We start from the raw sequence: 14,869 nt of genomic DNA, 5'->3' as shown, positions 1-14,869 counted from the left end.
ATTATTATTATTATTATTATTATTCATAATTCATAATTACTATTATATCACAAAGTAATGTATCCATAAATGGAGAGAGCATTTAGGTCCTTTGCTTTGGACAAATAAAACTGAAACTTTTCACCCAGCTGGCTCAAATTACACACTTTTCTTTCTTGGTTTCTTGGTTTATTTCATCCTTTTTTTTCTCTGCTGAAGGCTCAGGACCCGCCCCTCTCAAATCTCACCCTATGATCTCACCGTGAAACCTGAGTCGAGGGGCGGGTCATCCGGGAACTTAGCGAATGGAAACTCCTCCCAAGGACTTTTCACAGCCTTTATAAAACGTCAGTCTGAGGAGCCACAGACACAACTTTAAGTCAGGACATAGGTATCGAGCAGTGAACCTTTGGATCAGAGCTGAAACCTTCGTCTCCTCCTTCTTCTTCTCCCTTCTGCGAAAGAGGTACAGCATGTCCGAAATGCTCGACGACATCTTCAGGAAGGTGAGCCCAAAGCTTTTGTTGTGGAAAGAAAAATGGAGCTGGAGCGGGTTAGAGCTCTGTAACTCCCTCCCTGAAGAGTTTTTCTTGTTGTTGTTTGTTTACTTCTGCGTCTTGTTTTGCTGTAATCCGACAGAGAAAAGTTTTTAAACTTTGTACACTCACAGAGGATTTTCTTTAGTGTGAAAAATATAGAGATAAGGGAGGGAAATTCCTTTTCCCAGATTAAGTTAATAAGTTAACATTTAGTTAATTTTATTTTCATAACTTTGTTTTGACATTTCTTCAAATAAATGTAAATATTCGAAATAAAAAGTAAATAAATCTTAAAACAATGGTCTAAAAATTATAACCGTTCAACTGTTTTATTAGTTTGTTTATTTGTTGTTGTTTTCTAGTTATAAGTGTGGAAGTTTGTATAGTGACAGTTTGAATCCTCTCGTACAGAACTTCCTGAACTTGTCCATGGACGAAGCCTTACTTGCCACACAGTCTCAACTCAAAGTCCCAGGGCAGAGTCGCCTGAAGCGGTCGCCCTCCCTCTTCGACCCCCCCTCCCCTCCCGAGTCCTCCAACCACAGCTTGAGCAACGAGCATGTCAACGGCGATGACAGCGGCAGCCCCTTCTGGCATCCCGCCAACATCTGGAGCCAGGCCCCCATCTCCAAACCGAAGCAGCCGCCCTTCAGGCCCGACCGCTCCATGAGCCTGACGGAGTCCAGCAGCACCCTGCTCTCCTCGTTCGCACAACTGAAGAACCTGGAGGCTTTTCCCTTGGGTCCTGCGACAACTGTGGCACCCCCGCCAGGCTTCCCTCCATCGTCCTCCTTTTTGGCCCAGATCCAACCAACGCTGTCCTCTAACCGTTACAAGACTGAATTGTGCCGCGGCTTCCAGGAGACCGGCAGCTGCAAGTATGGCAGTAAGTGCCAGTTTGCCCACGGCGAGGACGAGGTGAGAGGACTTAACCGCCACCCCAAGTACAAGACGGAGCCGTGCAGAACCTTCTACAACTTTGGCTATTGCCCCTACGGCTCACGTTGCCACTTCATCCATGAGGAGAAAAGCAGTGGAGGTCCATTACCCTCCAAATTCTCAAACCAGCGACAGCCAAATCTCACATGTCCCAGTGGTCAGAATCCACGCCACCAGCTCCGCCAGAGTGTCAGTTTTGCTGGCTTTCTAGGCTCTTCACGCAGCTCATCTCCTCCATCATTCCCTTCATCCTTCAACGATCTTAACCTGGGCTTCAGCCGTGCTCCCTCTGTTTCTCCACCTCCCACCGATCTCCTCTCTCCAGTGTTTGCCGACTCCCCTGCGCTGGGAGCAGCATTCCAGTTTGGCAACCATCAGACCCGAGCCAGCGCCGGAGACATCCACAACATTCCTATCATCCAGGAGCCAAAAGCCTCGCGCTGTGTGTGTGGCCATGGGAATAACTTTAACAGCAACAACAGCAGAGGTTTTGGCAACTTGGAGGCGGACGGGCACCACCAGGACAGCAACACGCTGTTTCCTGGCTCTGGAGGCCACGGGGCTTTCATGAAGCCTACTGCACTCCAGCGTTTCTCCTCTGAGGACTCCCTGGAGGACAGCTACAGCAGCTCTAGCGGAAGCTCCAGCGGAGGCTCCAGCGGAACCGAGTCCCCAACGTTTGACGGGTCAGCCACCAAGAGGCTCACTGTGTTCGAACGTCTGTCCCTGTCTGACTAAGAGGATGCGAAGGGAAAGAACAGAAGAGAACTGTCTGGACTTTCTTCAGAACCAGATCTAATCAGGACAAGTCAGCTTTAGATGACACAACAACACTTAAAACATCTTAATTTATCTTTGCAAAAATGGACAAACTACAAATACTGAGATTAGTAGCCAAATGTTATCAGACTCTATTTTTATACTTCAAAAGCCTATCAGACCTTTGTATGTGGTCTTCCATAAGAGCTGACTCCTCTGCAGGTCCGGACAGCACCAGTAAATAGTCTGGTTTGTAAATTGTTGATTTAATTCCAGTGCCTTAATGATAATATTTGCTCTCAGTGCCACAAACAGTATGTTTGATTCTGTAGCCTTAATCAGTGAGACCTGAAGTGTGTCATTGATCCCATTTTTATCTGTGATATGCACTTTACAGCTGATTCAAATGGGAGAAACTGTCAAATCTCCCAGTAGCATTCAACCAAAGCTTCATACTTCACTCTGCCTGTGTGTATGTCTGTGTGTGTGTCTGTGTATATGCATGTGAGGCTGTGTGTGTGTGCAACCATTTTTCTAAATCCGCCTGGGGTGCACGAGTAAATGAATGAATGCTCCGAATGCTTAAAGATCAAAATAGTAAAATGAATGTCAGTGAGTTTAGAGTTAAATATTAGTCAAAGTCAGAATCCTGACTTATTTTTATTCGATTTCCTCCTGTAAAACGTTCTGTTGTCTAATTTGTGCGCTGCACCTCGTCCCCCTGTTTGTTTGAAAACCTGGTTCAGGGACTTTTAACACCACAGTATTCCTTTTGGTTTGGTTGCCTTGTGTTGTTTAACTTAAAAACTAATATATTTATTATGATATTTATTTGTGTTTAACGAATAAAAAAATGTATTTTGTACTTTATTTATGGAGAAATCTTTCAAGGTCTGTGAAATACCAATGTGAGTGGGGACAAAAGCAGTTAAAAAAAGAGAATCTTATATTTTTAATTGCCTGAAAGGGACAAAAATAAAATCTGAATGTATAAAGAAATGAAACTGACTCTTTGTTTGTTCTGTGAGAATTTGATACTTCCTTATTTCGCCCTCCATTTAAAAAAAGGCCACACACATAACAAAAAGATTATACATTATTTTATAAATTGCATCTTCACATGCATAGTGAAGGATTTTACTTACCCATCATGCCTTTCAGATATTTGAGGGAAATTAATGGGAAACTTGAATGCAGCATGTTATTAATGCTGACATACAACTTAATTATATATAACTGGTTTTACGAATTGACCATTTTCAACCTCTTGAGGAATCTAACCTAGTTTTTTTTAGGTGAAATCCAACAGTAAACTCAAATCTTTGATCAAAAAATATTATTTGAGATTGTTTAAACCAACATGAAGGTTTAGGATCAATTCAAGACAGCACATTTCAGCTTCATATTCATAAGGCCAAGGAGTTAGGAACATTCCTGCACTTTACACATAAGGCTTCATATGAATTTATATAACCTCTATTGTTTTACACCGGAAACGAGGATTGCATGTGGAGTGCCTGTCGTCCTCTCCCCTGCTGTGTTTAGTGGCACACATCGTCTTTGTTGTGTATACAGTGCAGTATTTAGATCACCTCACGTACGCATACCATCACACAGCCTCTCATTTCCAGGTAAAAGCTGCAGTGTTTTTGTTTTCAGTGATACTCCAAGTTTCTGTAACAAAATACCTCCATGATCTCTACAAATACAGTTTACGTGCGTCAAATTCAGGTGGTTGTTCATTGGTCAGGAGCAGGAACCAAAGCTCTTTACGCTCTATGAGAAATGTTCAACTTTATGGGGATTCCACACATTCCCAGACTTCATTTGGCTTAATGTCAGCGATTAGAAAAAGGGAAAATACTTCTGGATGAATAAACGGCTGAAAATCAGCAGCTGATGTCAGCGTTTCCATGTTACATCTACAAAAAACAATAAACAGACTTCACAGGTGGCTCATGGCTGTACCAGCCTACCAGTCTACAGACCTGGGATACAAAGATAGAAGACATGTGTCATGACTCTGAGCCCTGAACTCTAAAAAACAGTGTAAAAAGGTTTTGGATTGGCTGTTTGGGGGCATTTTAGATCACTATCTTGTTTTTCCTTGTGTTTTGGATTTGTGTTTGTTTGTGCCATTCTGAATTCTGTTTCCTGTTTTATTTTGAAATTACGCTCCATGTGTGTCTCCAGCTTGATTTCCTGCCATTGTCCTGTTTTCCCGCTCTTGTGGTCATCTGCACCTGTTCCATGTGAGTTTTACCTGTGTTCACTGATCCCTGTCTCCCTTTCATATATAAGTCTCTGTGCTTCCCTTTGTCTTTGTCAGTTTGTCTTGTTCATCTTGTTTCCTGTTGTTTTTGCCAGTGCTTTTGCTTCTCCTAGTGTTTCTCTGTTTAAGATTATTTGGACTACCACCATGTGGCTGGCTGCAGTAAAGTTCATAACCCCGTCCTTTCCTATGTTAGTGGATGGGACATGGACTAAACTAAAAAGTCAAAGCACACATCAAATCATTTTTGTCAAATTAAACTAATTATTATCGCACTGATGTTCGTTCATAAGTTCATTCTTATATTATGTTTCGTTTAAATTTTTTAATTGATGCTGTAAAAACAAAATTATTACACATATTTGGCAAACGAGAGGCCTCCTATCTGGTTACTACTTCTTTGAAAGATGTTAACTTTCAGTTCACATAGGTGTGAGGTTTGGTAGAGAACAGTCACGATTCAAGACTTTATTTATCATGTGCACAACAATTACATACAGCAGTCGCTTGCATTGAAATTCATGTGTCACAGGCTCCTTTCTAGCTATGCTCAAAAATATTTGAAAAATCATACAAGCAAAAATGTAAATAAAATATTGAATATAAAAAATAAAATAAAACTAAAGTATTTAAATAAAATAGATAAATATACACCTAAATATAAATTCAAAACTAAAATAAAGTATCTTGTTGAGTGGAATGAATGAATGAATAAATGTAAATAATACTGATTGGGTGACAGTCTTATAGAACAGTTATACAGAACAGTTTATGGCTGGGGTGACAGAGGTCTTCAATGATCCGGTTGGCCTTCTTCCTACACCGAGATGGCAGCTCCGTCCTGGTAATGCGCTACAACTTATACTCATTGTAGATTGACAGCTGCGACCGACTCATGATTGGTCGAGCGTGATCGCTACTGCGCAGACTCTGGCTCCAAATGTGCAAAACGCCACCGTTAATATCCGGGATATTTTGGCTATATTTCTGGATAGTGTGTGGAAGTGGAGACGTGTCATTTATCTTTGTATACAGTCTAAGATCTTAATCTATAAGCTAATGTATCTGCAAAGACACCCCTGTTTAATATTTAGGGATTTTGGACGATGGAGAAAGTCATTGGGTTAAACTAATTCTGCTTTCTACACTGGAAGCTTTCAGTTGCTGTTATTTCCAGCCTTCAACCGATTTGATTGATCACCTGAACGTCCTGAGTTTACTTAGTCGACCGAGGTTCATGGGCTGAACGACAGAACCTGTTTAGGACATGTGGGATTGTGTAACGCACATTTGCGAGTTAAGCAGAAGTTCATGAAAGTACCCTGTTGCAATTTCCTCTTTTTATTCCCTGAGAGGTCTTGCGTTGAACAACCAGTCACCACAGCCAACACCCCTGAGCTGTGTAGCAAGGCGGCAATCTGGACACAGTGTTAGAGTAACGGCTCATGGCAACTGAGAAACAGACACAAACACAAACACAAGAGATTTCTGAAATATTGGATAATCAGGTCCAATCAGTTTGAAATAGTTTTATATTTTTCACATTTTGCACTTACAACATTGCACAATCTTTGCTGACTGAAGTGAAACATTTAGCAGATGATGATTTGCGGCTGAAAAATGTAGTTGCGGAAGTCTCTGTTTGTGGACTGTCTACTGAATCAGATAACCAAAAGGACATGTGGGGGCTTTTTAACAACTCCAGAGCTTGAGATATGGCCGTAGGGCGAGTTTTTATTTTCCGTGCAACCCTGTGGATGCCTCCCACTAACTTGTACTGCTCCCTCTCACTGTGTAAGCATGCATTATGAGCATGTGGAAGAGATCGGATTCTACACCTCAGCTGGTTTGGATCAATTCGTAATAAATATCTTCTTCTTCTATTTTTGCCCCTGGTGTCTGGTTGATTTAAGCTGGTCTCAGCACTGTCATTGGTCCCCATCCACATCCACCCAAACTCTGGTGTGGTTTGTTTGTGATGAGAGAACACATGGTGGCTCAACAACAAGTGTGTGTGTGTGTGTGTGTGTGTGTGTGTGTGTGTGTGTGTGTGTGTGTGTGTGTGTGTGTGTGTGTGTGTGTGTGTGTGTGTGTGACTAAAAGATGTGACACATTTAGACGCTATCCAATCCCCTACGTACTGCAATTATCCAATATCATTTAGTAACCATGGTAATGAGTTAGCATGTTAATAAGTGAGTATGGGGATTTCCCCTAAAATCCTTGAAACAAAGGTATGTTGTGATACAATATACAACAATTCTTAATTAGCTAGTCCGATCTTACATATTTTGTTGACTTGTAAATTTACATTATCTAAAAATGTTCCAACAATGTTCAAACCCAGAGGAATCCCTAATTCAGGGTAAAAGGATGTTTCTTTTTGGTCACCTTTAATTGTGTCATATCCTCTTACTCATGGTTTTGTCTCGCCGCTGCTGTAACTTCGGGGAAAATGACATACGAGGTCAAATTTCATCAGCATTGGTAGTAAAAGCAACAACTCCCATAATCCAACACTGATTTACCACGTCATCAAACAAGGTCTTTATAGGTGTTGTTTTTGATTGCCTGTGGCTGAGAGGGTTGGTGGTTCGATCCCGGTTTTCCCCATTTGCAAGTGTCCTTGGGCAAGACACTGAAGTCCGAATTGCCCCTCATAGAAAAAGTGCTGCCCATAGATTGCACTGTATAAATGTGTGTGTAATTGGCAATAAACTACTATATAGCCCTTTTCTTACCATTGAGAGACCCCTAGCAGATAAAGTTACGTATCGTACACTTACCTAGCAAAAATGTCCCCTAATATATTTTTCAATATTTTTCTTTTTTTTTTTAATATTTGAATTTAGAAACTATCACCGGGTGGTTTATTTTTGGTATGTTGTCATCGTATTAGTAAACCAACACATACATATACAGTATTCATATACAATAGCATGCTCAAAACTTCTTACAAAAATAATATATGCACACACACACACACACACACACACACACACACACACACACACACACACACACACACACACACACACACGTACATTAGTGTTTATATCGTACATACCAAAGATAGACTGTATTTAAAGCAGGACCTTGCTACCACGGCTTCATCCCCGATCACTACTGCACAGACTCTGGTGTTCAGCAATAGAGGGAGGAAGTGGAGATGCGTCGTCCATCTTGAGGAACAGTCTATGATAGTAAGTATGAGTGAAATAGTCATAGTAATAGTAATCAGTCAGCATGAACACAAAAATATAATGTTTCTTGAATGGAACAATGTAATGCAATGTTTTTCTTGAGACCAAACCAAGCGACCAAACTACACCCTTAAGGGTTTTAATCATCTTCTACATAGTGTTTGTCTGTGCTTCTACACCAAGGTACACACTTTAAGGCCTACAAATTATATATAAATATACATACACGTGTCCTTTAAGTCAGCCTTTAGGCTCAGTTTCAATATGACACTTATTTGTCTGTATATCACACACTAACTATGAAAATGCTAAGTACACTAGTTAATGTGTATCTGGGTTTTAGACACTCAGTAAACCTCTGCTATGACCACTTTACTGTGCATTGTGTCTTTAAAACTGGTTTCCCTTTGGACCGGTGGCAGGATGTGTTGCTATGGTGATGGACAATGACCACTGAGTGTAAACAGTAAAAGACAAGAAAGAAGGGATCAGGGAGTTGTTTGTTTGTTCATAAATATTAACCTCCCAGCCCGAGCAGACTGGTTAAAGTTCACCAAAACACTGTAGACTGGAGTCACGTAGTGGGACAACAAGTTAAAATGAGATATCCTTCGTCAGAATGTGTCTCAACCTCACTTCATGTGTAAAATAATGTGCTAAATGAATCAGATGGATGATATGGAAAAGTAATTTACTGACAGTTATTTCGAAAAGATGGCTACTTTAAGTCTTTGCTTAACTATTAATAATCTATTGTTCATTTTTATTTAGTATCACTTTATAATGCTCTAATCCAACAGCTGCTACAGGTCATTCTTTATACACTACCACTTTCTGTGGAGCTGTTAATAATCAACCACAAAGTTGCTGGTGTCAAATATCTCCCTTTACCCAAGTCACCTGATCCTGAGCACTGTACAAACACACACACACACACACACATGCACACACACACACACACACACACACACACACACACACACACACACACACACACACACACACACACACGCACACACCCGCGCACACACACCTATGAGATAAAGTTCAGACCTGGGCGGAGATCGGTTGAATTGAGGTAATTACATATGATGTAGAGTAAAGATGAGAAGGAGAGAGAGAGAGATTCTTATCCAAAGATAACATTAAGCAACAGTCTCAGGACAACGGTGTCATTCATGCAACTCACAGCTGCAAGAAAAGAAACTGCTCCTGGGAAAATCTTTTCACAGTGGTCCTAAAATGAGGAGTTTTCTGTCAGTGATCTCTTTTCAGTTTTGCTGCTAGATAGATTTTCTAGAAACAACACACATAATCACATTTCTACCTGCGAAATCATGTGTTTCAGTCTGGATTTTGACTCCTGAACACCGATCCTTCCCTCCTTCCCTCTTTCTCTGTCATAACCTGCAGATGAAGCATTACGGTTGAGTAATCTTTCAACTACAAACCTTTGTCAACCATTCAGAGAATGACGCAGTGCATTATGTAACTGTTCATTGGAAAAACGCTTCCTTGGAAAAGATAAAATGCCCGTGGGGTTATTGCACCTTAAAATCTGGAAACTGAGCTTTGAGCCAATATTCCGCCCATAACCACCTCTTCAAATGAGAGTTACCAACCGTCTGAAGTGTGTGTGTGTGTGTGTTTGTGTGTGTGTGTGTGTGTGTGTGTGTGTGTGTGTGTGTGTGTGTGTGTGTGTGTGTGTGTGTGTGTGTGTGTGTGTGTGTGTGTGTTTGTGTGAATAATGAAACCAAAACGCACCTATGGTTTTTCAACAAACTTTATGGGTGTGTTTCTTGGGAGTGTATCCCCAGATGATTCACTTTTAGAGCTGGTCAGTCAAAGATAAAGTCCCAATGAAGACAGAAAATGTTCACTTCACTTCCTCTTCAATGTTGGATTACTGCCTCCTACTGTTCAATACGTTATGGGTTTCCCATTATACTTAGTGCAATGTTAATTCTAAAGTTTTCTTGAGGCCCCACTATGATTCATATTCATGTGCAATTAGTGTGGAGAGCGCTAAAAAGGGGGACACAGTATTGGTGTAGTTGTGGTTAAAAGTTATAGATGAAATTACAAAAGTAAGGATTTGGGAAGATTAGATACAAAATGTGTAGAATATATTAATAATTTTCGGTTTTCATTTCCTCAAATTAGACATTTGCAATTTCTTTTGAGTCTTATATATACAGTATATTCATATGTTTGTATTATAATTTATAATCCTGTAAATTATCTCTGATGATCGTGGCTCTAATCAGCTCCTATTTATCTGCCTATCTCAGTTTAAATAACAGACTCAGACACAGACACTAAACAACTATCGCTTTTCGAAGTAAATCCCCATAAAAACACGTAGACACTATTAATTGAATCTTTACTGAGCAGCTACAACATTAAAACCAGTTGCCAGTTTTATGTCGTTGCTGATCAGTGTATTCATGTTAAAGTGTGTCATCAGAACACACCAGCAAATCATTGACAAATACTGATTATGACTCAAGCACAACAATAGTGAATACCAGTTAAATGAATAGAAGAGATGACTAACTCTGTCAATTTCTGTGTGGCTCAAGAGAAAATAAGCAATATGCAAATATTTTGTTTAAATGAAGTGAAAAGGGTGATAGGGTGACAGGTGATAGTTCATGTGAGTCTAATATGTTAAACAGACATCATGCATATAGGTCATGACTGCTGAGCAAACAGATTGTTATCAGTTTTTCCTCCCAAACACCAAAACAAATCAGGAGGAGAAATAAGGCGAAACAGCAGCGTCAGTCAGTCAGTCAGACTGAGGAGGGAAGGAAGGAGGAAATGTTTGAGTAGTGACATCAGCAGCCGAGTGGAAGTGCTATCCTTTTATAGCCATGTTCTCTCCCTCTTGCACATTCCTCAGCTCCAGAGCTCAATCCAAACCTCCTCCTCCTCCTGCCCTCGTTTCATACAACATCACAGCTGTGAGGCAAACACGGAGAACAGGGGGGGGGGGGTAGAGAAGACGGAGGAGGAAGGGGGAGGAAGGCGGACGATGAAGGAGGAGGGGGGTAGAAGTTGGTAAACTAGAGGACGCAGGAAAAACTCCCTAAACTCCCTTCTCTCCCAGCCGTCCTGACCACTTCTCTTTTCCTCTCCCCCCTCGCTCAGCTTTTACTTTCACTGGCTGGTGCCTGGTGTGATACAGCGCCGGCGGAAGAGCCGAAGGAAACCACGACAAAGTGCTCTATATTTCCTAATTCACAGGAAAACAATTCAATAAATGTGTCTTGAAAACCCCCCTAGACTCCCACATAGTCCTCAGGGCGGGCGTGATAAGAGTTGGAGTTGGAGTCAAACACAAACCCCTGTCCTGACATGGAGAGTTTCTTCAAGCTTTATGTTCGTGACAAAGCTAATAAGGAAATGCATATAAAAGTGAGAAGACGTGACTGTCAAGGTGACAACCATGTGATGTACCCACCTGTACGAACGTGTTATAGACTAATTGCAGTGACCTTCCCATTGTACGGAACAAGAAGTGAATCTAGATGTGTTTGTACAAGTAACCTACAAAGCAGGAACAGCTACGGTTGGCTGTGGCGCAGATATTAAGTGACTTGGATGGAATCCAACTAAAGGTGGATTCTGACAGACCTGATTTTCATCATATTCCTTGACTTTGATTAAAGATCAATAACTTGCTTTCTATCTATCTATCTATCTATCTATCTATCTATCCATCTATCTATCTATCCATCTATCTATCTATCTATCTATCTATCTATCTATCTATCTATCTATCCATCCATCTATCTATCTATCTATCTATCTATCTATCTATCCATCTATCTATCTATCTATCTATCTATCCATCTATCTATCTATCCATCTATCTATCTATCTTTGGCTTTATTTTTCATTTCACTGCTTGAACACATTTTGCTTACCTGGATCAGTGACAGCATGTCAGCTTCTTTATGATCAAGATTCATTTAACTTTAGATCTCCCCTCAGGGATGTATGCCACCCACTTCCGCAGACACTCATGTGGTTGGTATCAGAAGGTAAAGACCAACAACACGGTGGTTGTCCAGTTTGTAGGCCTTGTTGGTAAATGATATCAAAACTTTTATGAACTTTGTGCCTGATGTGATGGGTTGCCTCAACTGTTGGGCAGAAGAAGAAAGTCCCCTCAGACAGTTTCACATCTGTTTGTTTTATTAAAATACATATTTCACAACAGGCTGGCCTGTACACGTTCACTGCACGCTTCCTGTTCACGCTCAGTACATGCTTCTGCTTTTAGACCTCACACTTCCTGTTTTTTCTTGATGCGGTATGAAAATAAATGAGCCCTGCGTCAGTGTGTTTATTAACCACAGATGTGTGACCTTCACAAGAGAATAATATCATCTTTATGTCATGGAGAATAAATAATTGTATCATTTCAGACATCAGCAGTGGAAAGGCACAGTTTGTTACGTGTGTGTGTGTGTGTCTGTGTGTGTGGGTATGCAAAAGGTCTACATTTGATATAGCATTGACTATGGTTACTGTTCTTCTATGGATAGGAACCATCGCCTGTATAGAGATCTGATCTGTGTTTTATTCTTTAAAAAAAATAATAACAATGTTGACAAACTCTGTTTTCTTGTAGGTGAAAACCAAGTACAGTGTGTTATTTCTTCTGGTTGGAAAATCAACATGTTGGCGGAGCTTGGGTCTTTGGGTTGGCATGGTTGAAATCCCCAAGAATGAGAAATCCATCTGGGTGGGCTGTCTGTTTCTCACTGACAGCCTGGTACAGTTCACTGAGTGCACTGAGTGCCGCCTCTCAAATAGAGTTTCTTTTTGTCAGTTTTGAACCAGTTCTGTATAGAATTAGTTTCATATAGGAACCAGCCCACCAATACATCAAGTGTGGAGGCATCCAAATCCAGACTTTGGCTCCTCCTTAGGTCTGAGCTTATGATTCCTAGTAGTTTCAGACAAAGTACTTGCTCAATGTAAAGCATCATAAATGTTTAACCTATTCCTCAGACTTCAGTGTTAAGTTGCTGTTATCAGTATTGCGATCGTCACTATTGGTCACAAACCCACAGTGACGTATCCACAGAGAAATATTAGCATAGCTAGAGTTTGTTTCAGCTCTGAAAGGTGTTAAAACATTGCTGTGGTTTTATGGTCCGCAACTTTGCTATTCTAGTTCACAGTCGCTGCTATCATCACTGTTGTTTTCAGATGCAGCAGGCAGCTGCCCATGCAGCACCAAACAGCAGACGGACACATTTAGTGACTGGCTGGTGAACACGGGTTTTGCAACTATCGAGGGCCCTCTGAAGACGGACCAAAGCTAAAAGGAGAGTGAGGATTGGTCTTAAATTCATCAGGTGGATACAAACACCACTCCAAATGAATGCTTAGGTTTAAAATTATACCAGATTACTTAAGCCTTTTTTCCACTCGTCAATAAACCTACTGAAATCAGGCTTTTTTCTTCAATAGGAACTGATACAATGGATACGGGGCAAATGACTGTGCAGTGGACAGCTTTTAATCAGCTCTGTCTCTGATTGGCAGTGATGAAAATGTGACACGGAGGTGAACATGCTAATTTGGCAAGACAGCGAGAGGACAGAGCGAATCAGCTGTCTGTGTGTTTGTGACATCGACCATGACCCACTGTGGTAGAAAAACATCTTCCAGCAGCACAGAGACACAAAAAGGTATCTGTAAAAGGTGTCAATATTTTATTATAGATAATTAATAAAAGTCTGATTTATTTATTGTTTATTGTTTGATTTATTAATCCCATTATGTCTTGATCTTATTATTATTATATGACAATTGTGTTATATATTTAGCTAATCAGCTTTATTCTGCTCCATATAAAAAGTTACAATAATATTTTTTCCACATGTCATAATATCACACCTTTTAGGATACTATGATTTTAGTCCTCAGAACGCTAAAGCCCCGCTGCTGAGGGAGCAGTATTATAGCTCGGTCTACTTCTTGTCTGTGGACGTGTTATTTTAGCTCCAGTGTTTTAGTCTTAAGCTAAAATCAGCAGTGGGCTTGTGGCTGCTGAGCCAATTCATGACACAGCACACACATCTTAGCCTGGAGGACAATAGGCCTCTCTGTGAGGAAGCGCTCACACACACATATGCGCATATACACACACTGCTATGTTTAAACAGGTGGGCAGAAAATGAAGTGGTTAGCGAGGTGTGTGTGTGTGTGTGTGTGTGTGTGTGTGTGTGTGTGTGTGTGTGTGTGTGTGTGTGCGCACGTCTTTCTATAGTTATGAGGATCAATTTTGGTTCAATACCATAATTTTGAGGATATTTTGACTGGTCCTCACAAAAATTAAAAGGGTTGTTTTAGGCTTTAGATGGTTTTAGGGTTAGAAATAGGTTTGGGTAAGTGTTAGGCTTAGGCATTTAGTTGTGATGGTTAAGGTTAGGGTGAGGGGCTAGGGAATGCATTTTGTCAATGAGTGTCCTCACAACTATAGAGAGAGAGAGAGTGTGTGTGTGTGTGTGTGTGTTTGATTATTGAAAGGAAAGGAATGGATAAGGCGTATGTGTGTGTTTAGCCTTGGCCGCCCTCCCAGGAACACATACCACAGTGACACTGGCAGTGCAGAGACCAGCAGAATTCCTTCTTATGAAAATAAGCATCATGGAAACATAGAGAGAGGAGAGGAGAGGAGAGGAGAGGAGAAGAGAGGAGAGGAGAGGAGAGGAGAGGAGAGGAGAGGAGAAGAGAGGAGAGGAGAGGAGAGGAGAGGAGAGGAGAGGAGAGGAGAGGAGAGGAGGAGACAAAGGCAGGAATAGAACAAAACTGGAGATAAATGGAGTACACTTATACACACATGTAATACCTTGTACATAATGTATATGTTATGAAACAGTAAACATAATAATAAAGATGATTCAAGTTTTTTTGTACTTTTCATGTACTTTATACAACAGGTGTTGACTCAATAGCAAAGGAGGAGGCCTTCGTGGGACATGTAGAGGCTGAAGGCCGAAACCGAGCTTAGACTGTCTAGCCTGTGGACGATTTCAGTGATCTGAGTCAGGAGCTTGTCCAACCCTTATCGCTGTCGCCTAGCAACAGGTTCCAGTTGGGACACTGCACAAAAGTTTGAATGCTTCGTCGCATTTTTAACATGAATCATAAAA

At 40.9% G+C, this 14,869-nt stretch overlaps 1 protein-coding gene across 1 annotated transcript; it reads left to right on the top strand.

Annotated features, from left to right (window-relative positions):
• The first annotated feature begins 328 nt into the window (after window positions 1-328).
• zgc:162730 (uncharacterized protein LOC564559 homolog) lies at window positions 329-3,220 on the top strand. The gene is made up of 2 exons (XM_034604498.1): window positions 329-485; window positions 930-3,220. The coding sequence occupies exons 1-2, from the start codon at window positions 453-455 to the stop codon at window positions 2,193-2,195; spliced, it is 1,299 nt and encodes a 432-aa protein (XP_034460389.1). The 5' UTR covers window positions 329-452; the 3' UTR covers window positions 2,196-3,220.
• Window positions 3,221-14,869: the final 11,649 nt, after the last annotated feature.

The sequence above is a fragment of the Hippoglossus hippoglossus genome, chromosome 13, assembly GCF_009819705.1.
Source record: "Hippoglossus hippoglossus isolate fHipHip1 chromosome 13, fHipHip1.pri, whole genome shotgun sequence".
NCBI classification, from domain to species: domain Eukaryota; kingdom Metazoa; phylum Chordata; class Actinopteri; order Pleuronectiformes; family Pleuronectidae; genus Hippoglossus; species Hippoglossus hippoglossus.
Note: the sequence above shows the minus strand (reverse complement) of the source record. Positions and strands in the feature narration are given on the sequence as shown.

What these genes read in the sequence shown, in the direction of transcription:
- zgc:162730 (XM_034604498.1), top strand. Translation starts at nt 453, where the DNA reads ATGTCCGAAATGCTCGACGACATCTTCAGGAAG. An exon ending in TCGACGACATCTTCAGGAAG is followed by an intron (nt 486 to 929) that starts GTGAGCCCAAAG and finishes CCTCTCGTACAG; the next exon opens with AACTTCCTGAACTTGTCCAT.